Source organism: Corvus cornix, chromosome 5 (genome assembly GCF_000738735.6).
Source record: "Corvus cornix cornix isolate S_Up_H32 chromosome 5, ASM73873v5, whole genome shotgun sequence".
In the NCBI taxonomy this organism is placed as follows: domain Eukaryota; kingdom Metazoa; phylum Chordata; class Aves; order Passeriformes; family Corvidae; genus Corvus; species Corvus cornix.
In genome coordinates, this window is record NC_046335.1 from 21,996,820 (window position 1) to 22,021,657 (window position 24,838).

At 44.1% G+C, this 24,838-nt stretch overlaps 1 protein-coding gene, 1 long non-coding RNA gene and 1 pseudogene across 5 annotated transcripts; 2 read left to right on the plus strand and 1 right to left on the minus strand.

Moving 5' to 3' along the window:
* Nucleotides 1-370: 370 nt before the first annotated feature.
* LOC104688631 lies at nt 371-2,982 on the plus strand (annotated as a pseudogene).
* A 171-nt stretch (nt 2,983-3,153) lies between these two features.
* On the minus strand, nt 3,154-7,134 carry LOC120410000. Its single transcript, XR_005601897.1, has 2 exons — nt 6,685-7,134; nt 3,154-4,293 (listed from the first exon to the last, which is right to left on the minus strand). It is a non-coding gene; the product is annotated as an uncharacterized LOC120410000 (long non-coding RNA).
* Nucleotides 7,135-7,249: 115 nt separating this feature from the next.
* Nucleotides 7,250-15,184, plus strand: TMED8 (transmembrane p24 trafficking protein family member 8). 4 transcript variants are annotated; one of them, XM_039551785.1, is made up of 6 exons: nt 7,250-7,523; nt 8,601-8,679; nt 11,236-11,365; nt 12,276-12,417; nt 12,658-12,957; nt 14,093-15,184. In XM_039551785.1, exons 1-6 carry the CDS (start codon nt 7,445-7,447, stop codon nt 14,308-14,310), a joined length of 948 nt encoding a protein of 315 aa, XP_039407719.1. In that variant the 5' UTR covers nt 7,250-7,444; the 3' UTR covers nt 14,311-15,184. The 4 variants fall into 4 exon arrangements, with proteins under 4 accessions (XP_039407719.1, XP_010391659.1, XP_019141166.1 ...); XM_010393357.2 differs by lacking the exon at nt 7,250-7,523 and adding an exon at nt 9,976-10,040 and having other exon boundaries at nt 8,599-8,679; XM_019285621.2 differs by lacking the exon at nt 7,250-7,523 and adding an exon at nt 9,988-10,040 and having other exon boundaries at nt 8,628-8,679.
* Nucleotides 15,185-24,838: the final 9,654 nt, after the last annotated feature.

Here is a 24,838-nt window from a genome sequence, read left to right on the forward strand (position 1 = left end):
ATCATTGGGTTGGAAGGGATCATCTAGTCTACTCTTGCTTTAGCAGGGTCACCTAGAACACGCAGACCAGGACTGTGGCTATTTGGGTTTTCAGTATTATCACAGCTGGAGATGACTCAGCTTCTCCAGGAAACCTGTTCCTGAATTTGGCGACACTCACAGTACAAAGGTGGTTTTGTGTCTTCAGATGGATCATCACATTGCAATTTGTGCCCAGTTCCCCTTGTTATCTCAGAGAAGAGAGGAATCAGGGATTATTAAATAGCTTTTTACAGATCTTGAAAACTAGCGAGATCCCAAGTCTCAGCTGGTTCAGCTAAAGACTTTAAATCAGCCTGCAAGGACTGGGCCAGGCAGCTGAGCTCTCTGTATGTTATTCCTTCGTGTCACTCTGCTGCTGCCCTTTGCCAGGTAAGAACAGTGATGGGCAGCTGCCAAAGTCCCTGTCTGCCACTTTCGGCAGGCAGACAGTGCTACTAGTCTGGTAGCAGTGGTTTGTGTTTCACCTACATGTGGCAAAGCACAGGTAATTGTGTTCCAGGGCCCAGAGTGCTGGTTGGTCACCTCTCCTGTCTCTCTGGGCTTTTGAGTCCCTTTCTCGTTGCTTAGTGCAGTAGCCCTGCAGAAGCAGAGCTTTATATGCTTTTATAACAATGCTCAGCTGCTGGCCTAGGAGGACATTGTGTTCCTCTGCTGCGTCCTGTCACACATGCTGGCTGTCTACTGTCATTTGTCCTGTCACTGTGTACAGCCTTAACACCTCCTTCCCTCCCTGTAAGAAAAATGGACCATGTCATTTCAGAGCTTGGAACTGTCACCAAACTTGGGAAGAAATTAAACTCTCTGACACTATCTTTGAGATGTCAGTGAGTTGCATCACTTTATTCTGGCTAGGATGTGCAGTGAAAATCATTCCAGTTGCACATGTCCCTTGCAAGACTTTTCACATATTTTTACATTTATAGAAAACAATCTTTGAGCAAACAAGCTCTATGTCATGAGTGTCCCAAGTCAATTTTTTTTATGCTGGCAGACTCAAATCAACACACACCTCATTCTTCTTAACACATACGCACAAATTATTTACATACTGCATTGATGCCTCCTTTAGAGTTAAAAGAACTCAAAGCATCTGGGCAAATTTCGCCATAAAAGCTACTAACTTACATGTGGCCTAAAAACACTTCACAGTGCACCTTTCACCACACAGTTTCACTACAGGATTTACTGCAGGACTCAAACCTGCAATTTCTGGGTTTTACCACTGGATGGGACTCGAATCCATTGTTTCTACAAAAGGGGACCAGAAACATCGGAACAGCCACCCTGTAATTACTGCATTGCTGAGTGTGCCTGAAGCACCCATGGTGCTCTCCATGCCATCATGGCCCAATGGTTATATGACTTTATATACAGCCTGTAAAGGACTTCTGTTTACTCGGTAGACTGAGCTACATAAAATACAAGCTCTATTAGACTTGTTACTGTTAGTTTTAGCATCCCTCACCTAAAATGGTCCTAGGTCAGAGGTTTCAAACCAAACAGGTCTGATTGTCAGTGTGATTCCTCACAGCAGTGTGAGATGAGACTATCTCTTCACATCTGTGTGCACACTGGTAACTGATACTTGATTTTGTTCATCCTGCAAGGAAAATAAAATTCCATTAATAGCTGGTGGTCATTTTTTATGCAGGCCTGAACAGCATCACGTGGCAGAATTTGCCTCACCAGAAGGCACTGAAACTATGCAATGACCTCAGCTTTCCTGAATGCTGCCTCATCTGTGCAGAGCAAAAACCTTCCTGCCCAGGTTTGTGTGCAAGAGTTTTGTCAGCAAAGATTTTGCCCCTTCAATTACTCAAGAGGAGAAAGTAGAGGGTTGAATGCTGAGGTACTGCTTGTCTCTTTGCTCTGCAACTTGCCTCATCTCACATAAAACATGGGCTGCCTTGTTGGGTTGGAAGGTGCTGAACTCTGTGCTGTCCTTAGGATGCATCTCTGCCAGAGGAATTGCCTTAGATGATGTATTTGCAATAGAAGACCTGGACTGAGTTATTTTGCCCCTAGTTCCTGTTTGGCTACTTACCATGCTTGTCTGAAGCCACTGATCAATACTAGGGCACAGGATGCAAAAAAAAAAAAAAAATCCTCTGAGAATATCTAGAGAGGACAGTTCTTGGAGGTAATGATCTTATGACAGTTCATGAACTAAATTATTGAGGATGTTAAGTGGAGAACACTGCTTGAGGGAAAGGATTCCTGCTTTTGCAGGACTGTTCTAGAGCCATTAGTCTCAGTTATACTTCACTTGGCAGAGTGATGCCTGGAACATTTTATATTCAAGTCTCTGAGTCTGATTGTTTCTCAAAGGCCCAAGAAAGAGTCTTGTAGTCAGACACTGAAGAAAACCACTGTTACATTATTAGGAAGCTGCTTTGGACTGTTGTTGCCCATAAATGGTTCCACTGGTTTTCCCTTCCCAGAACCTTCCACTGGTTTGACCTGACAGCTGTGCCACTGAGAAAGTATCTCTTTAGCCAGCTGTTAGAAAAGAGAGGGCTTGTCTGCTGCTATCTGATGCCTGGTGCTCTTACTGTACCAGGCACCCCCTGGAGATTGGCCTACAGAGCAATGTGGGCTGGTCAGCACCAAGACATCTCTCACTTCAGCCGTAGTGGAACCTAGTGTGATATTGGATGACAAGTCTCCATTCTCCACAGCTGCTTCCAATAGTTTCTCAAAATTCCAGAGGAAACTGCTGAGTATGATTCTAAATTCTCATAAACCATATTGAAGCCCATGAGGAATGCTTTGCTGAGATCTCATCCCTCATGGGACTAAGTAGGGCAAGAACCGGCACTGTTAACTCTCAGACTCTAAACTATTCCAGCCAAAAATGTACACATTTTCTTCTACGAGTTTCACTCTCTACACTGCTCAGCAAACTTGCTTATCCCTGGTTGCCTGAGCTTTTCTATTTTTTTTTTTGTCTGAATTTGCTTATTACATAGTCTGCTTGGCCTCTGAACTGCTTCAGTTTTACAGTGTTTCTATTGCAACTTCAATACAAAACTGAACTACAAAACCAAATCAGAGTTATTTTGTAGTGGCTACAGCTTCAGTGTAACAAACTAAACAGGATCAGGCCCAGTCTTTGTTTGTTGTATTTTTTTATTCCCCATGAGGGATCTCAAGAAAGCCATTGAATCCTGACAACATACTAATGATTTTGTCAGGCGCACTCTTTCTGTTGAGCTAGGCTTTCATCGGCACTTCTACTTCCTTGCTGGTGAGAATTCATCCCACCCTCACCACCACAGACTATATGATATGTCCTTCAAGGAAAAAGGAAGTAACTGGATATTCTGGTTTTTTTTACTCCCTAAATTCTTTAATTCAGTATTCTTTTATACTTTCTGCCGCCATCTATCATGTGTTTCAGTAGTGTTTACCATGATAAAACACTGCCTGCCTGGTTTTGCCTCACAGGAAATCATTTGTGTGGTGAGGCCAAGGATTAGTTTTGCATGTTGCATTTAGACCCCTTGCTTAATTATGATTGCTGACAGCAGCTGTTGCCACACCTGTACACCAGTTATTGTATATGCCATTTATCTTACATCTGGGCTTCAGAGCAAGCCTGGTCTGCAGACACTGAAGCCTGGGAGAAATTTATTCACTTGAGCATCTGGGAAGTTCTTATCAATTGCTTGTGCTTAAAATATGTCTATGATTGGTTTTTGGTCTCTTTTAATCAACTGTGAAGCAGAAGTGAAAGACAGACAATGCTACAGTCTGTTCTACAACCTCCACTTCACTTGGTTCCTGTAAGCAAATGAAGGATTGCAGAAAAGATACAATGTGGGAATGGGTTTGGTGTAATCAAATGTCTAAGAGCTGCAGTGGCAGTTTTTGGAATTGTGAAAAAGTGGAACTGTACTTCCTTGAACAATCTGCAAGGTGATGAGGGTACAGTCTGCTGTGGCTGCTGGGCTTCTTGTAAAGGCAAAAGTGCAGCATGAGTCTCTAATTCTGCCTCTGCATGTCCTGCGATGCAGGGAGAGCATCCACTCCCACCATGGTCTGGGATCCTTGCAAAGAAGGAACTGTAGTATAGGGCTCCAGTCCTGCTTTTTGGATAAACTGTGAGAAAGTGAGGGCATCTGCTTTCTTTCCTGTCGGTGCCTTTCTCTCTAGGAAGAGACCCATATTGTCTCTGTATGGGAGTGTGATGGATCTGCTGAAGAGAGGCTCCTCAATCCCCAGCAACTCTCGCACGTGTCGTGAAATTTCCTGAAATATAAGACAAAACACCAGAAATTCTCATTTCTCAAACCAAGACAACAGGGCAACAGCTAAAACCATCCATTCCATGTTATAGCAACAGGAAAAAGAAGTGATATTCTGAATTTTGGTACAGTTTCATGCTTGAAGTTGCAACACATGGGGGATCTGAACCCAAAAGCCCCATGTGACATTGTAAAAGCAGCGCAGATCACTTTCTCTCCAGATTTACTATCAGGGATGACATCACATCTGGTGTCTTAGTGGCGTAAATATAGCTCTGCTTTCCTCCTTGTACTTCAGGGACAAACAAGTTATGGGTGAATGAACTGCAGTCTCTTCTGCTTAATACAAAATCATGGATGTTTGTTAAATTATAATGTGAATGACAATCTACACAAAGGTGTAAAAAATTATCAGCAAAAACTCATATTGTTCATTTAGAAAATGATGAGTGTATGGTTGTCTGAGCCAGCTGGACCTGGAACTGTGAGTGAGCAGTCCCTTGTCATTGTTTTTGAAGCAACTTCTGAGAATTTAAGCATCTAATTTGACTGAAGCTTCAAAATACAATCTGCAAGATTTTACTGATCTTTCACAGTATTTGCTCAAAACCTTCCCTCAACTTTAGCTCGACTCTGAAGAGTAGTACCCTACTTTTTGTTATAGCAAAAGAACACCAGACTTGTATCTTGAGTGGTTTTAATATTTAAAATACCAGTACAGTGGGATTAAAACCAGCAGTAATGTCACTTGTCCATAGCATAGCTTCCACATAATTAGCTGCATAGTTCTCTACCAAACTGCCATTTCCCCTAAACTGCAAACAGTTTCTGTCTCACTGAGTTGATGCTATCACTCTTATTTCTATAGTAACTGTATCAGTTTCGACTGCTCACAGCCTTTCGTTTATATTTCTTGTTGGGAAATTGCAGCTTTAACTTTTCACCTGCTCTAATACACACTTCCTGAAACACCCAAAGGGCCACATCCTGCAGAGCTCTGCATGCTTGGATTCTATCAGATTAAAGTTCTTTAAAATACAAATAACTGGCAGGATAGGGCATGACCTTTGAGAACATCTAGGTTCCACTGAAGTCTGTGAGATGTTCCCAATTTACTTGCAAGCTTTGGAAAACATTACCAAGACAGTCTCATTGCCAAGCTTGCGGCAGTGTCCTGGCTGTCTATTGCTTATCTAAAGGATTTTCAGTTCCCACAAGAGGAAGAATGGGTTACAGTTGATATCTCTAACCCATGGCCTAGTATTACTCAGCAGTTGAACTAACACCATACATAATCCCTATACCCCAATATGAGGGTAAGGCTTCCAAAGGCTATAAAACTCTTGCCACTTTTGGAAAGCACAAATGACTATAGAGTCTCAATCTGCTTGTACCAGAAATATTAATGAAGGGTTGTGATCTGAAAAACTTGGTGTAAATTGATGCCTTTCTCTCAAAATAACAGGCAAAGTCATGGCACTAGTTAATGTTTTTGGTGGCATATTTAGTTTCAAACAAACAGTTAAGATTGTGCAACCAGACAGAACTGTGGTGAAATTGCATTTTGGTACTGTAGAATAAAACAAATTGCGTTAATAGTCTAGTCACTGGAGCATAAAGCTTCTTCTCTCTTCCTGGAGTGAACTTCTACCTGTGTTTTCTGGTGAAAGCAACTTCAAATTGTGATGCAAAACAGATGATTTGGCTCTATAAATGCAGCCCAAGTCCCTCAGTGGTTTCCACTAGGGAAGGGAAAGAGGGTAATGAAATTTAAGTCAACTTGTTGATTTTCTGAACTTTCAGGAAGTTTTGGAGGGCCAGGCTGTAGCCCCGAAATTCAGCCGTAACTATCAGTGTTTGCTAAAGAAAATATGTAGGTTTGAACAGAAAAAGACCAATTACATGTTCATAAAATGAGGAAGATACAGAGCTCGTGTTTGTGTCCAGCAAAGCGTAAAACAAGGAAATAACAAGTGGCCCTTTTGCTGCTTGAGATCAGTGGCTCAATTGCTGCAGGTTATATCTAACTAGATTTTCAGAAGTTCTACAAATCAGTAAGTGGAAAATGACTTAAAAGAAATTCTGAGGGTGCGTGCATCTTGCTAAGCAATTTTATGGGGCCAGAGGGGAAGCATAACTTAAAGAAAGGCTAAGCACTTATGGTACCCCAGAGAAGCAGCCCTCGATCTGCAGCCAGCTAAAGACCTATACCTGAATAGACCTATGCTCTAAAAGCGTGACGGTTTGTATAAATTCGGTTGTTCAGTTTCAGGCTCGCTGTCCGAATCAGCGCTCTGCAGACAGGCCATAGCCCAGCCCGCCTGCCCGCAGGCAGGGGCAGCGCTGGGCGCCGAGGGGCTGAGGGGGGAGCTCCGGGAGCCGCAGCCGGGCGCACCTGCATGTGCCCGAAGTCGGTGACGCCCATGGCGGGGAGGTTGGAGCAGTTGGCGAGGATGAGGCGGCGGCCGGTGATGCCGTTGGCCCTGAAGCATTCCTGGGCAGGGAAGCGGAGGGAAAGGCGGGTCGCACCCTGCCACTACCGGCCCCCCTGCGCTCACACACGCACACGCTCATACACACACTGAGTTCAGGGCCACCGGTCCAGGCGGTGCCGAGGGCGGGGGTTTCCTCGCCCGGGCCGGCAGCCCCGCACCTCGTACTGGGGGAGGCCGAGCTGCACCACCCACTCAGCCACCTCGTCGGGCGCTCCAGGACAGGAAGGAGCAGACGGGCCCCGGTCCCCCCACGCCCTCGGGCTCAGGCTGCGGCCCTTCAGCCACCCCAGGCCCGCGGGACCCGGGCGCGTTCCATCGGCTCCATCCCCAGGCCACCACGGCAACGCGTTCTTCCGGGACCCCGTTACCTTTGGCAACCATCACTTCCTGGAGGTTGCGGCCCCGTTCTCCCTTCCGCCACTCCCTCCCTGCTGTCAGCCTGCAACGCCGCCCGCGCCCCGCGGCTCTGCAGAACTAAATGTTGATTGGCTGCGTTGTCGAGGGGGGAGGCTGAGGGATGAGCACTGAGGCGCCACCATCTCCCTGCGCTCGGCTGACACGCACTCGCTCGGGTGTTTCCGTCCCCCCCGCTCGGGTGTTTCCGGCCTCCCCGCTCCGGCCCGCGCTCGGGTGTTTCCGGCCGTCCGCCGAGCCGTGCCCATGTCGGACGCGCTGTCCGCCGCCGCCGGCTCCCGCTCCGAGCCCCCGGGCGGCGACACCGCGCCCCGGGGCCCCGCAGGTACGGGCAGGGTAGGCACGGGGCAGCCGGGGGCAGCCCGGGGGCGCGAGTTTAGCGTTGCCTTACGGGAGAGTTTCCTTTACGTGATGGATTTGCTCGTTTCCGCCGGAGAAGCCGTTTTCGCGGTGGCAGCTCCCTTCGGAGGCAGTGCGGTGCCCGCTGCGGAGAGCAGCGCCGCGGGTGCCGCTCGCGGTGCCGGCTTTGCGGAGAGGGCCGGGCTGTGGTCTCTGCGCGACTCGGCAGCTCGGGCGCCTGGAACTGCAGCAGAGTTCCTCCCGGTGCGGTTGGGAAGAGCGAGGATTGATGGAGGTTTGTGCTTTCCCCGGTGAGAGAGGCCCCGTCTAGCCGGGAGCTCGACTGCGCCGTGGGCTGCGTGCCCCTGGGCTGGAGCTGCCTCCTTCTCGCACCGACTCTTGCAGACATGGCCCCAGCCGGCTCCACCAAGGGGCATCCACCGCGACCTGGCAAAAGCTGGAACTTGTCCGTGCCCCTGTTCCCTGCCTTCCGATGCGATCGGAGAAGCAGCGCTAGTGGAGCGCGCCGGCCCCGCAGTCGTAATGGGGGACAGCGCTTAAGGTCCATCTTGAGTTCAGCAGGACCATCGGGAAAGAACCAAGGAGAACCATCTTTATGAGGACCAGTCCATGAATTTAGCACGGAAGACATAGCATTACCCAATCTCGTCCCAGGTGCCCTTCTGTGTACTGGCTGCATGATTGCTTTTTCCAGGGCTTTGTCAGCTCAGCTTTACGTGATGAAATTTGGCCTTGTTCTGGCCTCCTAAAGCTAGGATTAGTAGTTCCTGAATGAACCCTGCTTCTGAGAATGGCTTTACACCAAAAACATGCATAGATTTTTGTTCTCCCTTTCCTAGGGTTGAGTCCCTTAAAAGTCTTTGTTCTGCAAGGTTCTAGATACAGCTCATAACATGAAAAACTGGTTGGCACAGCTCTTTGTTTCACAGCTGTGTGACCTTGTCAACGTTTGAGTGCTGGCTGCAGTTTTTTCTTCCTGTCAGTGTATTACAAACAACAACATTTATTTCACCTTCTCTTCATATATTCTGTTTGTTGTTAGAAAATGAAGACTCAGCCCAAAAGACAGAGCCTGCAGATCAGCTAGTTGATTCTTTGGAGTCCAGTACTTCGCAGAGCGGGTAGGAAAACCTTATTGTGTGTTGTGCCCCACATGCATGACAGTCTGTTTCACTCCCCATGACCTTTCCTGTGTGGCAGTTTGTTCTGTGCAGGTAAAAAGAAGGGGCTGGAGACTGGATTGCCTGCTTTGGGACAGTATATACCGGAATCAGTATGGGAGGGCCTGTTCTTACAGGTTTTAAGGTTGTTTTAAAGCTTGTGAAGCATACTTCATGGCTCAGCTATTCAAATCACAGAGTCATACAGCTTGAAAGGAACCCTGCAAGGTTTTATAACCCATTATAAGAGCTAGTACATTTTCAGGGGAAAATTTCCTGTGTCCTGTCTGAGGGATACTTCAGTAATTGAGCATGCCCACTGTCTATAAATCTGGGGGAAGCTCTTTCCTTGACAAAATTTTGGCTTTTTTTTTCATCATTTGTTTTCTGTGTCTCTCCATTAATGCTGCTGATCAACCCTGTTATCAGATGTTTGATTTGTTGATATCTGCTGGGCATGTGGTGTTTGTAGCTAAGTAATTTTATTGGTTAGGAGCAGTAATACTGTGCAGTGAAGCTTCATTTGGCGTTACACATTTTTTGCACAGGATACAATTTCAGAAATGTGTAAGTTAGTTACAGTAGGTAAACCACAACTTCATCAAAAAGATGCAAAAATCCAGGAAAAAAAACCCCCACATCAAACTACCCTTCTTACTAAAACAGCAGTTTGATGCCATCTTGGTTTGATGCTGCTGACATCTCTATCAGCCTTCCTGTCTGTAAATGAGTTCTTCCATCTTTTTATTATATTCTCTAATTTTCTTTGAAGAGATTAATACAGACTGTGAGCAAAATGGCCAATGTAGATAATGGATACTTGTGGACATTACCTATTAAATTTGTCTTAATTTAGATCTTCTTTGAAAGGGGTGGAGATGGTCCAAAAGGTTTGTGTGAGGAGGGATCAGCTGAATCTGTCTTTGTAAGTCTGCTTGTAAAGCTTGTGTAACTCTTCCTAATCTTTCAGTGAGACTCTTGGGTATCAGTGGTATCTAGAGGAAAAAATTCCCAAGCTGTAAGCTCCTGTGTTGATGGAGAGCTTTTTGAGCAGATGTGTGCACCTATGGTAGCAACTGACCAAATAGCCCATCTAGGTGTGTTCATGCAACTGCTAAACTAAAATGCAAATGGGCTGGAAAACAACAGCATGGAAGTCCAAGAATTCTTCCTTTAAAAAATTGTTCCCACCAAGTGTCCCTTCTTATCTTGTCCATCTGCTGCCATTTTGTCAACCTGTTATTCATCTCATTTTAGTTGTTCTTACAGACGTTCTGGTCTATTGTGCCAATTCTAGGAAAGGAAATCACTGTTGAGAGAATGTAAGTAAAAAATGGCTTTGTTTCTGGATAGATTCTGTAGTGCCATAGGAGTAACAATTTGAAAACAAAAGCCACATTTGCCCTGTTCAAGTCTTCTCTGTGGATGCAGAATTTGTCTTAATTGAGCTGTGTATATTTTATTTTAATTATTCCAAACGATACTTATGGTCTGCTTCCTTGCTAATGAGAGTATTTCTCATTTCTGAAAGGAGACATTTGAAGAAATGCATGTTTTTTCCATTCGTGCTGTGTTCTCATGTTTCTGATCCTTTAGAGCAAGGTAGTTGACGTTGGTTTTATAGTGCTGTGAGAAGGTTTTGATTTTCAAAAGCGGAAATGTTTCTATTCTTACTTAATACTAGCTTGCTTCTCATAGAATTTTCACATACGTAATGAGATCATTACAGAGGACACTCTTCTGGCATCTGAGTTCATTTGGGATGATAAGTCCAGCTATAGACAACATGCAGCAATTTTTTTTTCAATATAATTTAGAAGAAAATCCTCAACAGAGAATAAATGCCAAAGATGTTTCCTTTATTGCCCATTCTTTTCCTGCTATGTGCCATTCTTATTGTTTTAGCATGTCCATTTTCTTTTGTTACAGTCCTGTACTTGGACCTCTTTGCTTAAGTTATTGTGCTGCCCTTTGTATTTCTTACTGCTTATCTGTGGATTGTATTTGAATATGGCAAAGAGACACCTGGGTGCTCTCTGTCTCTGTTGGTGTTGCTAGTAGGAATGGCATAATGGGTGACTTAAATAGAGGGCATTCTCAGGATGGCTGTCAAAATTGTTCTGAATTCTTTCACTGATCCAGTTGACCTCTGATGGAGTATGCATATGCCATGCAGTAGCTGGCATAAAAGTAGTTGTCCTTTCTTGGGCAGAAAAGTTGCTGCTGCTGTCTCTCCTTAGTATAGTGTTGGTTAGCCAGCATGCTGTGGGGTGAGTGCAGTGAATTTCTGCCATCTAAAGGATGGTAAATCCCACTGAAGTTGCTCCCCCTGGCTCACATGGAAGGTAGTCATGCAGAGATGGCAGGACTGGGGTGGGGAGGGGTTCTTTGTCCAGTTGGCAGGTGCTGACCACAGAATCTTGTTCCTTCAGTTCATTTGAATTCCAGAGCAGTGACTCCTGTGCTGGCTGTGCCCTGGGTGCAAGTGCTGAATTGTACACTGTCTTCCTCCAAAAGGTCACAGATTGGGGCGCACCTGAGTACAGGCACAACAGAGCACTCAAAGGAAGAAGTTGGCATTCTGGAAGATCAGAAAGTGGCTGAACTAGAAGAGAAGCTGCCTGACCAAATCCAGTCCCTCAAAAAGGTAGATGTATGTTTCTTATGTCTGAGAACCAAGAAGTGCAGCAACAGTTCTCCCACCCTACTTATGTGCTTACCACAATGGGACTGAGGCTCTAAGGCTTGTGTTAAGAAAAAAGTAGTATTAACATAGATTCAGTTACATTTTGTCCTATACATCCGTGGGAGATAAATGGTATCAGTCTAATTTGCAAAATCCCTCTTGTGTCTTCAGTTAGTCCTTGCTTCCTAGCTGACTGAGGCTTCAAGGTAATTCTCACCTTCTGCTCTTACCTGGTGCTTCTGGAAATTCCATTCTTGCAGATTAATGGAAGAGGGAGCTGAAAGTCCCTTGTTTCTTCTTGTGAGCAGCCAATTTGTTTGCCTTACAGATAGCCAGGAAAACCTGTGCAAGTGACACCCAGTTCAGGACCTGTGAGTTTGCATATATGAGGAGAGAGGCCCTAGTGAACCAGATGAACTTCTAACTAGGATGCAGCAATGACAGTTTGATTGTGGCTGTAGTCTGGATGCACACAGAGCTGAAAGGCTCTCCCTAGAGAGATTGTGTGTTGGGAATTCTTTCCAAGAATAGTCAGCTAAATCTATGAGGCTGTTGCTTTGTTGAGGGGTGACAATTAACTCTGATGCAAGTGCAAAAATGCACCTGCTCAGGGACTCCTGGGGCAGCCAAGGAGGGTGTAATTTGTGACACTAATGCAGTGTTTTACTTCAAAGTTCATTACTTTGGTGCAGTGGGGGAAACAAAGCTGAGAGGTGTCTCAGAGCTGGCCAACACTAATAATAGAAGCTTCTGCAGGTCTGACTTGGTTTCATAAAGATGCCTGAATTACTAATGGGTTGTTTCAAATCCAGGCAGAGACTTTTTAACCAGGATGGTCTTTGTGACAATGTTCCTTTTGTGCTTTGTGCAGGAAGCTGCTGTTCGGGTAACCAACTACCATGTACCTCAGGGAGTGGGGGATATAGTCATGATTCAGTCCGATCACACTGGTGCTGTGGATATCCTTTCAGCTGAGCTGGAGACTGCAGACCTCCTTGGGGAGCAGAGGAAAGGTGAGTCCTGAAGGCAGAACTCTGGATAATTTTTTAAGTGCCTGCCCTGGCTAGAAGAGCAGAGACTGTCCTGGAGACACTAATTCCTGCTGGAAATTTGGGCTCCTGGCTAGTGGAAAAACTTCACATCTGGAGCTTCTGGGAGCAGGCCCCTTTTCAGAAATAGCGTCACTGTTTTCAGGTAACCGTTTTTCAGTAGTGAAAAGTCATGTAAGCCTGTGATCATTTCCCTTGTCTCAGCTCAGCCTCCCCCTCTGGCTGCACCTACCATGTGGACCACCGAGAAGATGAAGGAATTCAAAGCCAAGATGGGAAAGGAGAAGAATGGCCGGATGGTGGTGAAGCGAGGCGAGGTGGTGACAGTCCGTGTGCCAACCCATCCTGATGGGAAATGCATTTGCTGGGAGTTTGCTACGGATGACTACGACATTGGGTTTGGAGTCTATTTTGACTGGACCACAGTTACTAGCACTGCCATTACTGTTCAGGTCAGTGAATCCAGTGATGAAGAGGATGAAGAAGAAGACGAGGAAATTGAAGGTTAGTGCAGGTCTTATAAAGGTTAATTTGTGGTGCTTGTTGCCATGCTGCTGAGAATATCTGTCAAATGCTATAATTTCCATCTACTTTGTTTAGTCAGCCCATTTGCTATCTCTGCAGCCTTTTGGGTTCTTGGTTAGAGTGATAAAAAAGCATTTGGCCCTTCCTGCTTCAGCATATCTCAGTGGGTGTCCTCTCCAAGAGCATTCTTAAAATTGAACATGTTGAAAAATAAAATCAGAATTTGCTCAGTCAACTTCTACCTGATAAAAAGATTAAAGTCTGAAATTTTAACCTGACTGATTTTCTTAGACTCTCAGACTGAGAAATTTTTGGTGGTGAGTGGAGGCAAAAAGATTTTGTTTTGGGGTGTTTGTTTTTTTAGTTTGTTGGTTGGTTCTTATTTTGTTTTCTGTTTGGTTGGTTTTTTGTTTGTTTTTGGGTTTTGTTGTTGTTTTTTTGGGGGGTTGGTGGGTTTTTTTGGTTGTCGTTTGTTTTGGGGGTTTTTTGCTTGTTTTTTGGTTTTTTTCTTGTTTTCTTTTTTTCCCCAGTACATCAGTAGCTCCTTCTGACTGTATTTGAAATGTCCTCTACCCGTGTCACTGTACTTGGGAAATACACAGCAATGTTGCGTGTTCTGTGGCTTCAGTGTATGTGTAACCAGTGTAGCTGGGAGGCTGGCATCTGAATTTTGCAGGCCCTGTAAACAGGGGTAGGTTCCTGTATGAGGAATCCTCTTGGAGAAGGGAATTGAGGATGTAGACACTATGAGGTAACAGCTAAGAGCTTTCCTGCCTCTCTTTGCTTCAAGTCTGTATCACGGGACTGCTGTTGTGTGTATAAAAGCAGTGAGGTGTCTAAAAGGTAAGAGAGGAGTCTAGTAAATACTGGCAGTCTAGTAAATACTGTCCCATCAGTATTCCCAAAGGAACAGGTTCTTGGTATGACCTTTGTTATGATAAGGAAGACTGGACTTTGTGGGAATTACTTGCAGAAAGGTCAGAGGAGATGCTCTGGGTAATGCTGTCACAGTTAGCCTTCTGTATAGCTTCACGTCTGTGTTGCATTCTGGTTTTAGTCTTTTTCTGGCTTAACTGGTTCTGGCCTACTTACTTGTCTCCTCTCTCCCATTCAGGACTGTCCCCTGTAGGTGATGTAGAGCGGGGTTCCAAAACCTATCTGCGCAACCGCTACGGAGAGATCATGCCTGTGTACCGCAGGAACAGCCATCGGGAGGTACAGGCAGGCAGCCACGAGTACCCGGGCGAGGGCATCTACCTGCTGAAATTTGATAACTCGTACTCTCTGCTCCGCAATAAGACTCTGTTTTTTCACGTCTACTACACCAGCTGAAGAAGAGGGAAAGGGCAAGGATGGCAGGCAGGTGATGGTGAGTGTAGCAGGCTGCCACCCAGCCCTGGTACCACCTGATGGGTACTGCTGTGTGACAGAACGAAGGTGCAATTCTGCCAGCTCTTCTTCGAACACGAACTGGTTTCTTCCCACGCCTTCCTTCTCCACTGTCCCAGGGAGAAAGGTAGTTGTGACTGCCTGGTTGTTCCCAGGCAGCTGCTCTTTCTCTAAAACTTTGGGAGGTCTGCTCCGTGCAGGCAGTGGGCTGGACCTTCACATCACAGCTGGCAATTGCCCAGAAGCCAGGTTCAGGTGGTTGTGGTTCTGATCTGTTGTGCTGGTACAAAATGAAGTGAAAATAATCTGTTACTATTTTGTGAATAACTTTTCCAACTCTCCTGCTGCATCTGCGTCACTAGAGGGCAGCTGTTAGCTTCAGTGAGCCAGAAGCACAGCTGGCTTGTCACTTAGCCAGGGCAACCCCATCACCTACCATCACTACAGGCACCAGCAGTCTGTGCTTCCTTCACTCACGCAAATGGGTGGTAGTGTAGCTGGCCAGCAGCAGCCCGTGCTGCAGTGGCTTGGCAGTGCTACAACAGGTGGGCCCCAAATAGCAGTCACAGCTCATGTTTGAACGGGGTGGGAGCAGGGTGCACACCTCATAGTCCATAAGAAGGCTTTCCTACAGATTAAGAATTGGATGTTATATCTGTTGATTGTAGGCGTATGTAGATGATTAAAACCTCAGTGATTACCAAAAGTTTTTCCTGTAATCCAGATGCGAAGCAGAAAACATTACTTACTGCCATGCTGAATGAATACAAAACGGTTGGAATACAACCAATAAATATACAGGAAATGTTTCTTAGTAGCAGCATGTTCGTTCACTGGTATTGCAAACATATTTAGCAAGGAAAAGGCTCCCAGAGAAATGCAGTTTGTCAGCTGCTATTGCTGTTGCAAAGGTATTGTTAGGAAGTTCCCTGGCATGTTTTGGTGACTAGTGATGGTATTAGTTATCACCTTCTGCTTAAGTAGTGACTGAGTTGAACAAGGAGAAGTTAATCCATCAGAGATGAATTTTAAAACATGTTTATTTGTAACTGTTGTTTATTTTAATACTTTTAACTTGAAATTGTTCTCTTTTCTAAGAATACTGCTGTATTTACATTTTGATACCTCTTTGCAGAGACACAAAATGACTTTCCATGGTAATACTAGAAAAGTTCTGAGTTTTATTTTTAAATCATCCAGGTAAAGCACCTCTACTTGGTCCATTCCTTCTGTTGAGAGGACATGATGGACAAAATTATTTGGGGTTGTTAAAGCCAAAGATTTTGCTCTCGTCGGAGGGCTGCGTATTTCCTATTAAGGATATGTTGTGATGCTGTGCAATTTGCTCCATATTCAAGCTCTTACTTTTAACTATCTCTGCTTACTGATTCACTGCGCCAGAGCACTTAGTAGGTCAAAATGGTAAGAGAGGGAGCAGTCAGTACAGTAGAGCAGCCCAAGCTGGGAGCAGGAGGAGTGAAAATTGCAAGAGCGCTGCTTGGAGCACAGTGGCTTTCTGGGGGAGTGGGCAAGGAGCAGTGTTGTTGCTGCTTTGGACCCTGAGATGGGGAGAAAACAACCACCTTCCTCAAAAGAGAGAGTGTGTTCACCAGGGGCGGGGGGAACTGCACAGCTGCCTTATTCAAGCAGGTCAAGCACAGGGAGACAGGGGCTTGGTATCTGTCAGAGCAAGATGCTCTTTCATTTAGCAGCTTGGAGAAGGCTGTTCCTTCCTTTAACCTCTCTTGGATGAAATGAAGAACCATCCTGCGGCCTTTCTACAGCATTTGAATCAGGCCCGAGCAATTTAGGTAAGGTGTTTGGTTTTTTTTTTTCATCCTTTGTCTATCAAGTTCCTAGATATTGCTGATGGAGTGACACACTTCACTCCTAACAAAGGGGTAGTAGTATGTTTGCTGACACAAAACATCAATTTAACAACATTTCATAGTTGGTGTGTTGTGTATAGACTAGGGAATGAGAGGCTGGAGAGCAGCACTGCAGAAAGGGATCTGGAGGTCCTGGTTGATGGCAAGTTGAACATGAGCCAGCAGTACCCTGGCAGCCAGGAGGGCCAACCATGTCCTGGGGGGCATCATTGCCAGCTGGGCAAGGGAGGGGATTGTCCTGCTCTGCTCTGCACTGGGGCGGCCTCGCCTCAGGTTCTGTGTGCAGTTTTGGGCACCACAATATAAAAAAGACATGAAGCCATTAAAGACCATCCAAAAGAGGACCACAAGGATAGTGAAGGGTCTGGAGGGGAAGCCATGTGAGGAGTGGCTGGGGTCACTTGGTCTGTTCAGCCTGGAGAAGAGGAGACTGAGGGGAAACCTCATTGCAGTTACAACTTCCTTGTGAGGGGCAGGCACTGATCTCTTCAGTCTTGGTGACCAGTGACAGGACTTGAGGAAATGGCATGAAGCTGAGTCAGGGGAGGTTTAGGTTGGATATTAGGAAAAGGTTCTTCACCCAGAGGGTGGTTGAGCACTGGAACAGGCTCCCCAGGGAAGTGGTCACAGCACCAAGCCAGAGTTCAAGGAGTGTTTAGACAACACTCTCAGGCACATGTTCTGATTGTTGGGGTGTCCTGAGACAGGAGTTGGACTTGGTGATCATGATGGGTCCCTTCCAACTCAACATACTCTATGATTCTATGAACCTTTTGTACCGAGTCACTGGAAAACACCTTAAAACTATTTATGATCACACAGAAAACACTATGGACCAATGCCAGAAGAGAGGCTGCACATAAAATACAACAGTTGGTCATGTCCCAGAGCAATAGGATCAGCCACATACATGTGTGGTCAATACTGCCAGGGTTCTTCAATCTGTTCTGCAGGCTCTGGGAAAACTTGGTGGTGTTGAAACTCAGTGGTGAAGCTCTGCAGGACTGTTAGAGGAAATAAAAAAGAGCAATTACATTCTTCTTAGAGGTTTCACTAGGTTGTTCCTTATATTATTTTTTATGTTGTTAATTTGGAAAAAATACCTTTGTTCATCACTCAATGCTTGTCATGGAAGTGCTTTTGTCAAGTGGGTACAAGCTTAAGTCAATCTGTGAACTCCCAACTGTCACAAGTTTATGGAATTTCACTTAGTTCCATTACCTAAAAGACTGCATCAGGTAGAATCGTACAGTAGAGGATCAGACTAATAATTTTCTTCAAACAGATGATGTAGGAAGTAAAAGATACCAACGACAGGAAAATGGCAAGTTTATTTAGTAAATGCTTTAATAACACAAGCCAGCCTCTGAAAATAAGGTCAGTGCTGGAATTAACTGTCCCAAATTGTCAGGAGCTGGGACTATACTTCTTTTTCAGCTTCAGAGGGTCTTAGGAGAAAGAGGGAAAAAGGTCTGCATTCTTAAAAATTATGGTCTCTATCCATCAGATGTACACTGTAACAGCTGATGTGAAGCAGGAAAATCTAAGGAAGTGCAATAATTCCCATCCAGACAGAAATTTCAAAAATTCTCAAAAAAACCCAGGCTCTTTAGGTCTTTAGACTGAGAAAAGTGTTTAAGTAACTGATTTTAAGAAATGAGATTTTTTTTATGGGCGGTTTTATAAAAGAAGTAAACATTTCATTAAAAGTTCATTGAAACTGTCATTGCTAATAAAATCTGAAACACTCAAGAAGGACAGTAACAGGTTCATTATATTTTGCTATTCATACCAATATAGTAAAATAATTTTTTTGCTATTCATACCAATATAGTAAAATAATTCCTTAACAAGCTGATAGCCAAACCCAGCAGTAGAAGTTGAGTGTTATGAGGGCAATTTACAGCTCAGGCCACCTGAGTTACGCATCACATTCTGCAATTGACAGTATCCTTTCATAACAGCTTCTGGTTTAAAGGAGAGTTGAGTTAGAAAAGCAAATCACAAGCAAGTATGTTTGGGGATTTTACTCCCCCACCCTTTCTAAAGTATTGGTTTGTGAATAATGAAAATTACTGATTAAAAATGGGACAAAGAGATTCATGAAGCATCATTCAGACAGCAGGCATCAGTCATGTCAGTCAGCTCACACACTTACAGTACAAAATACTTGGACAGACAAGGTCTGTAAGGTAGGGCTGTGCCAGGAACATCAGAACTGACTGACATGGCTGCAACGTGCAGCTCCTCCGCTGCTTACGGACTACAGTACATACATGCCTCATGAAGCACTACATGCAGCAGTAACTGGAACATGCCCAGTTCTCCCCAGATGTTCTAGAGGCTGTTCTCATGGCTTCCAGACCCATCCTCTCTCCCTCCTCACCAGGTATCCTGCACTCAGGTCAGTGCTGTGAACCAGATGTAACCCATCTCCTGCACACTCAGCCCCACAGGTACAGCACCCCAGCACATGTAACCTGTCTCCCACACAGCCCTGCAGGTACAGCAGCCTGGTCTAGTTGAAGGTGTCCCTGCCCATGGGAGAGCAGTTGGAACTAAATGATATTCAAGGTCCTCTTTCAATCCAAACCATTCTATGAGTAAATGTGACAATAGTTTAACAAGATTTGATGGCAAGGTATACTAATTGTTTACTGCATAGAGAACAGGGTTAGACAAAAACTGTTAGGGAGACCCTCTACTGAGTCATGAGGTTCAGAAAGGACCCTTTTACTTTTTAATCTCCTTTCTGGAGGGGAATTTATGTGTGGCTGGATCCAGACTTGGTCCTAGACTTGGTCAGCAGTTTACGTCTAAAGGATATTGTGTACAGTCAATTGTGTATCTCACTTAGCTAAGATTTCAAATTTTTGCATGATATTAAGCACTTAGTGAGAATTCCTTAGCAAGGAATCTTTCAGCCTCATGAAGTTAACCCTAAGAGGCATCCCTAGTCAAGTGGAGATGCTGGTGCACAGCCTGCTGCCCTGCAGGAGAGGGTAACAGTCCCTAGGCTGTCCACTATTTAGAGTAAGATCGTTGACTTACAGTCATATTTCCTTACTGGCTGTATTTTGGGTTTCCTTGTGCCCAACTGGCCCTTTACTGTTGAGCAAGACTTATGGCCCTTAACTATTGTGTTCTTACCTGCCTTCTCAGAGTCCAACTTAAGCCAGATACAGTCCTCCTGACCACCACTGGTGGCTGGCTATTGCTCAAGCAGAAGAGAGAGGGGAGAGCACACTGTCACTCTAGGCACAAAACAGAAGAAGATGGAATAGACCCTTTGGTCTGACCACAATGTCAGCATTGCCCCACTCAATGGTTGCTGTTGGTCTTTGGCTGTGAGATCTGCAGAACCCTGTGTGTATGTGCTGGTTAACATATGATGCACTATTTGGCACCTAGTCCATTTTCTAATTAGTTTTTATTTATGTTGAAGTGACCTCTGACTTGTATGTACATGAGATATTGCAGAATTACTGATCCTCAGCTGTACAGCTTGTTGCAGGCTAGTGGGTTATCTCTATTTAAAACTCTATACTGTGGCCTCCCTGTTGCTAGCTTGCAGCTACTTCCCCCTTCTGTCTCATAATAAGGTTTGAAATACATTTTGTCATGTTTTAAAAAATTAATAAGGCCTGCCTTACAACCAGTTTTGATCACTTGCTGACACATAAATAGTATGTGCCAGTTTTCAAGCCATTAGTTAATGGTTTTTGTTAAGATAAATTGCACTGTAGATGGCAAACCTATTGTTCAGTTCCTGCTTTCTGAAGTGTGGACCAATCTTTAGTAAGGCTCAGGTCAGTCTTTTGGAACTGTGCCTGTCTACCTGGTCTCATTGACTTAAACCCAAAAGCAGCACTGAATGTGGAATCTCATCTGAATGAGTATGTGCCTGGTCTGCAAATGCAGCCTGCCCACAGACAGGCCTGCTGCAGTGGAACTGAAAGCATTTGGTGTGTATTGTTCCACTGCTTAAGTTTCCCAGAAATATCTGATATCTGTTATGAACACAAGATAGTTTTAGGAATATTTAATCTGCAGGAAAGCTTCATAGTTGCACAGGATAATTCCTATTTTTGTTTATTTTCTTATATTTCCACATTATACAAGTATGTTGTTTCTCAGCTATTTAAATAGCATTCATTATCCAAATGACAACTCCTTTTTGGAAGGATACACAGTTTTTATTAATTTTCTGATAAGTCAAATAGCTTGGCTGTGTGGCTAGTGATTAACAGCAGCCGTTCCCATTCAATATCAAACCCACAGTTGTTTCAATGAAATAATCTTATTTTGCATGCGTAATTTTTTCAGTTTGGTGTATTTCCTGGATTTGCTAGCTGGTACGGAAACCCTTCTTATTTAAATAGAGATCTTTGGAATTAGACCTTGAGTCAAGAAAGAAAAATAAATTTAAAATGCAGTTGCACTTCAGAGAGGGAAATTAATCCTTGGGAAACAAAAATTTCTTCTTGGTTTCTGTGGAAGGAAGATTTCAAATAGGTTTTTAATATGTGCTTCTTTTCCCTCTAAATTGTGTCCAGAAATTCAGAAAGCTAAATCACAGAAGAAGCTTCTTTTGCATTTTTGGTTTGCTTTTGTGAAAGCACAAAATTGTTTTACATTTTGTTTTGAATATAATTTAGATCTAAATAAAGTTTATATGTTCAGACAGAGATATATCCTGTAGCAAAGGACTTGTATAAGTGTTTAGCTATAATAATGGTACTAATTTGTTGGACATTTTTTATGTCAGAGAAGGTAATAAAGTCTCAATTGTTTTCTCTTTTTTGCTTTAGGTGTAACGTAGCAGCAGGAGTTTAAAATGTATGTGGTTTACTGAGAAGAGAGAGTTAAAATTGCTTAAATCAAGGACCACTACTGGTACTGATTACATTTGCTCAGACTCTTTGGAGGCCTGTAATACATGTTCTCAGGAAAGGTTACTGGGGTCAGACACAGGCTTGTAGCAAATTAATGCTTGAGACCCAGTTAATATGCATGAACAGGTAAGATGAGAATGTGTTAAGAAGAAGAGCTTAGTTGCCTGACTTCAGGTGCTAAGAAAGTCGAGTTACTATGCACTGAGTCTAGAAGGCAGCCACGTGCCTTTCTTTGTGGCTCTACGCTGTCAGCTTGTCTCTTTGTACCTGTGTGTGCATGTAACCTCCATCTATGGCCTGCAGTGGGTCAGTTATTGTGGTGCTAGACCTGGTGAGGTGGGTTTGAGATAAACCTTATTACAGGTCTAGTTGCTGAAAGATTTTGTCGTTCTTGTGGGGAATTAGGGTAGAGAATGAACCCCTAAATGAGTTCACTTTCATCCCCACTGCTTATACTCTTCCTTCTTGTCTCACTACCCCTATTAAAGCCACTCTACAGAGGATTTATCACAAGGTGCCTTAGGAACAAAGAACATGTCTGAAATAAGAACCATAGGTGTCATTAATACAAGAGATTTCTTCTTATTTCTCTGCCCATTTGGGTAGGGGGTGGTACTTGCTAAGGTCCGGCATGGAGAGCCCCTCTAGGCTGTTCCTGGAGATCTAATCTGTTCATAGACTGCCTTGTTACTGTAAGATGAGTTATACAATGGTGTTTGAGTTTCCTGGTGCCATACGTTCTTTGCCTTCATATGCTGCTGTCAGATGTCTAGGAACACCAGAGGAGTACTCCTTTTGATATGCTGACACTAAACCCAAGGACCAGAGGAACACTAGATAGAGGAGTGTTTCTTATGGGCATTCGTAATTTTCTCTAAAAAGAGGGTCGAAATCCAGAGTTGTGAGTGGTGTGTGCTTATGCATATTGAGGCTGGATGAGAGACCAAAGCAACAAAGTTTTTTGTTTGCATTTTTTTTATTTCTACAAGTGTAAAAGAAAAAACTATTTCTCCTTTTCTCATATCTGGGAAAAATATTGGATGTGACAGTGTCATGTAGATGAATGGGAACTTCACAACTGGCAGAATGAAAAGCTGGGAACTGATTGTGTTAAATACATTGCTAATTAGACTGTCAAAGAAGCCAGGAGTCAACGTGCTAAGGCATTTATCTAAAGAAGTTGATTTGCAGTAAATACCAATTAAATAAAGTTTTAGAAGGTACATAAACAGCAGAGTTCAAATGTGTATTGCAATGAGGAGAGTTTTCTGTGGGGATATTTCACATTTGTCTGGAGAGAGTCTCTGGCTACTTATTCTGAAACTGTGGTGCTGTTGCAGCTGAAGGTGCATCAGGCCAGGTGGATGGTGGATCTGAGTCCCCTTGGCTTTTCTAGGTTCCATTCTGGATTTGGCATGTTGCTTTCTCAGAATTATCATACATTAAATGTAGCCTTTATTGGGAAGGGAGAGAGGAAGAATTTTCTGATCCATCAGTGAGGGTTATCTGTTTTAAATCTGTCTGGACTGGTGAGTCAAGTCCCTTGGGCAAGAAGCAGGATGCCAGCCACAAAGCTCAGAGCTAAGGAGACCTTGCCAAGTAATGACCTTGATGTTTAGGAGCTGTGTTTGGAAATGATAAATAGATGGAGATGGTCTCCCTGCAACCTCCAGGATGCCCTGGGAACTGCTCTCCTCAGAGGGAATCAGGCTCCTTTCCACTCACAGCTCCAAGCCATTAGCACAGGCTTTCGATGGGGAGCACCTTGTAGCTGGTCATACCTTTTTCAGACCTATGTTCTTGTGAACTGTGATGGTTGTTTGTCAGTCCTTATCTATGTGATGTGAATATTTTTGATGTCTTGTGATTTCAAAATTGAGTTCTCAGCACCAACTATTTGCTTTTCATGTGCTCACCAAGAGGTGAGTTTTAAATAGAGAAGAGGATATTTTAACAAAATCTGGCACTGGGCTCTTTCTGAAGGGCACTTATGAAGGCTATATTTATAGTGTGCTTGCATTCCTTCTACAACTGGTTTGTATTGTTTATATTTGATGTGTTGTGGTTGATTTGTAATAATATATTGGAACTTATTCCCTTTAAATAAACTTTTCACTATGCAACCAAGAACTTTGTCTTCTGTTTAAAACAAGTGAGTATCTTGATATGAAAAATTCAACTACAGACCTTCCAGCAAAAGAATGTAGTTAGTTTTAGGAGCAAAGCAGAGGCAAATACTCAAAATGTACTTTGCAGTGTACAGCAGATTCTGATTACAAATGGATAGGAAAATGCTCTGTTGTCAGCTTGTGATGAGGGTTCCAGCCAGGAAATTTTTTGTCTGTTAAAATGACTTGCTGGAATGTTTTTCTTGAGATTGTACTGAATGCTTGAGGAATTGGAGAGGAAGAAGCAAGTAGCTAAGCCCATATAATGAACATAGGTAGAGTTTGAATACTTTACCCTCCAGTTCTTCATACTGGTACTTGTCACCTCCATTTGCAGAGATCCCCTAGCTCCTTTATTACTTCAGCTTTCAATCTGGAGGATCAAAAAACATCTCTTCAGTTACCAGATACTCATTAAATTGTCTAGAGAAAAGTGTTTGCCCTTCACAACTCCTCACAGCTGCTTTGCCCATCAGCTTTATCATACTACAAAGGCTCTATTTACATGTTCTGAAAGAAGCACCTGCTGGTCAAAATGAGGAATGATGCCTGCAGCTGGAGTCATCTTTTCTCACCTATTTCATTTTAAGTTTGGTAGGACAAGTGCTGCAGAGGTTCAATTCTCTGTTCTAGTCCAATGTTCCCTTAGAGCACTTTTATAAACTAATTGATGGGCAGGAGCAATCATAAACCAAGTTGATCCAAAGGACAGAAGATTCTGCCAAGTTAAAGATGTTTCATTGCATTTTAAGAACACCAAAGAGAAACAGTGCTACAGCTACTTAATTACCATGCACTCACTATGTATCCTTGTGCTTGGCTCAGGCCCATGGCCAAGAGGAAAACTAAGGAAAACAGCGGGGATGTAGGGAAGTGATGCAACATTTCACATTAGTTCTTCCCATCCACCCCCACTCTGCCACTCCCCTTCTCCCTGCTGTAACTGTTGTGGATGGGCTGCAGCAGAAACACTGATCATGAGGTGCTCTGCGAAGGCCTTGCAGCAGCCTTTGTTGCCTCTGCCAGGAAAGTGGCTCTTCCCTGTTTCAGGTGAATAGCCTTTAAGCTTAGCAGAGCTACCCATTGTTATACAGGTGGTATCAGTTACCCAGTGGAACCTCTGTAGTAACACACACATACACACATGCAATTATTAAGGAGTATCTGCCACCATCCTGCCTTTCTTTGATACAAGCCCCGACTGCAGAGTAAGAGAAGCAAGGTTCACACCTTCTCTTTTTCATGAAGGCTACAAGAAATGTGTACAGCTACAATCATTTAGGAATTGGCAAGCAAATTATCCCTCTCGGGAAAGGGACATGTGTCTTGGGCTCTAGAAATGGTGAATGTCTGGAGCACAAGTTCTTTGAGAAGTGGCTGAGGGAGCTGGGGTTGTTTAGGCTGGAGAAAAGGAGGCTCAGGGGAGACTTCATTGCCCCCTACAACTACCTGAAAGGAGGTTGGAGCCAGGTGGGAAGAGGCCTCTTCTCCCAGGCAGCCAGTGATAGGGTAAGAGGAC

Coding starts and splice junctions, on each gene's coding strand:
- TMED8 (XM_039551785.1), top strand. CDS start 7,445: ATGTCGGACGCGCTGTCCGCCGCCGCCGGCTCCCGCTCCGAGCCCCCG. Junction 7,524..8,600: donor CGCGCCCCGGGGCCCCGCAG/GTACGGGCAGGG, acceptor GTTTGTTGTTAG/AAAATGAAGACTCAGCCCAA. Junction 12,418..12,657: donor CCTTGGGGAGCAGAGGAAAG/GTGAGTCCTGAA, acceptor CCCTTGTCTCAG/CTCAGCCTCCCCCTCTGGCT.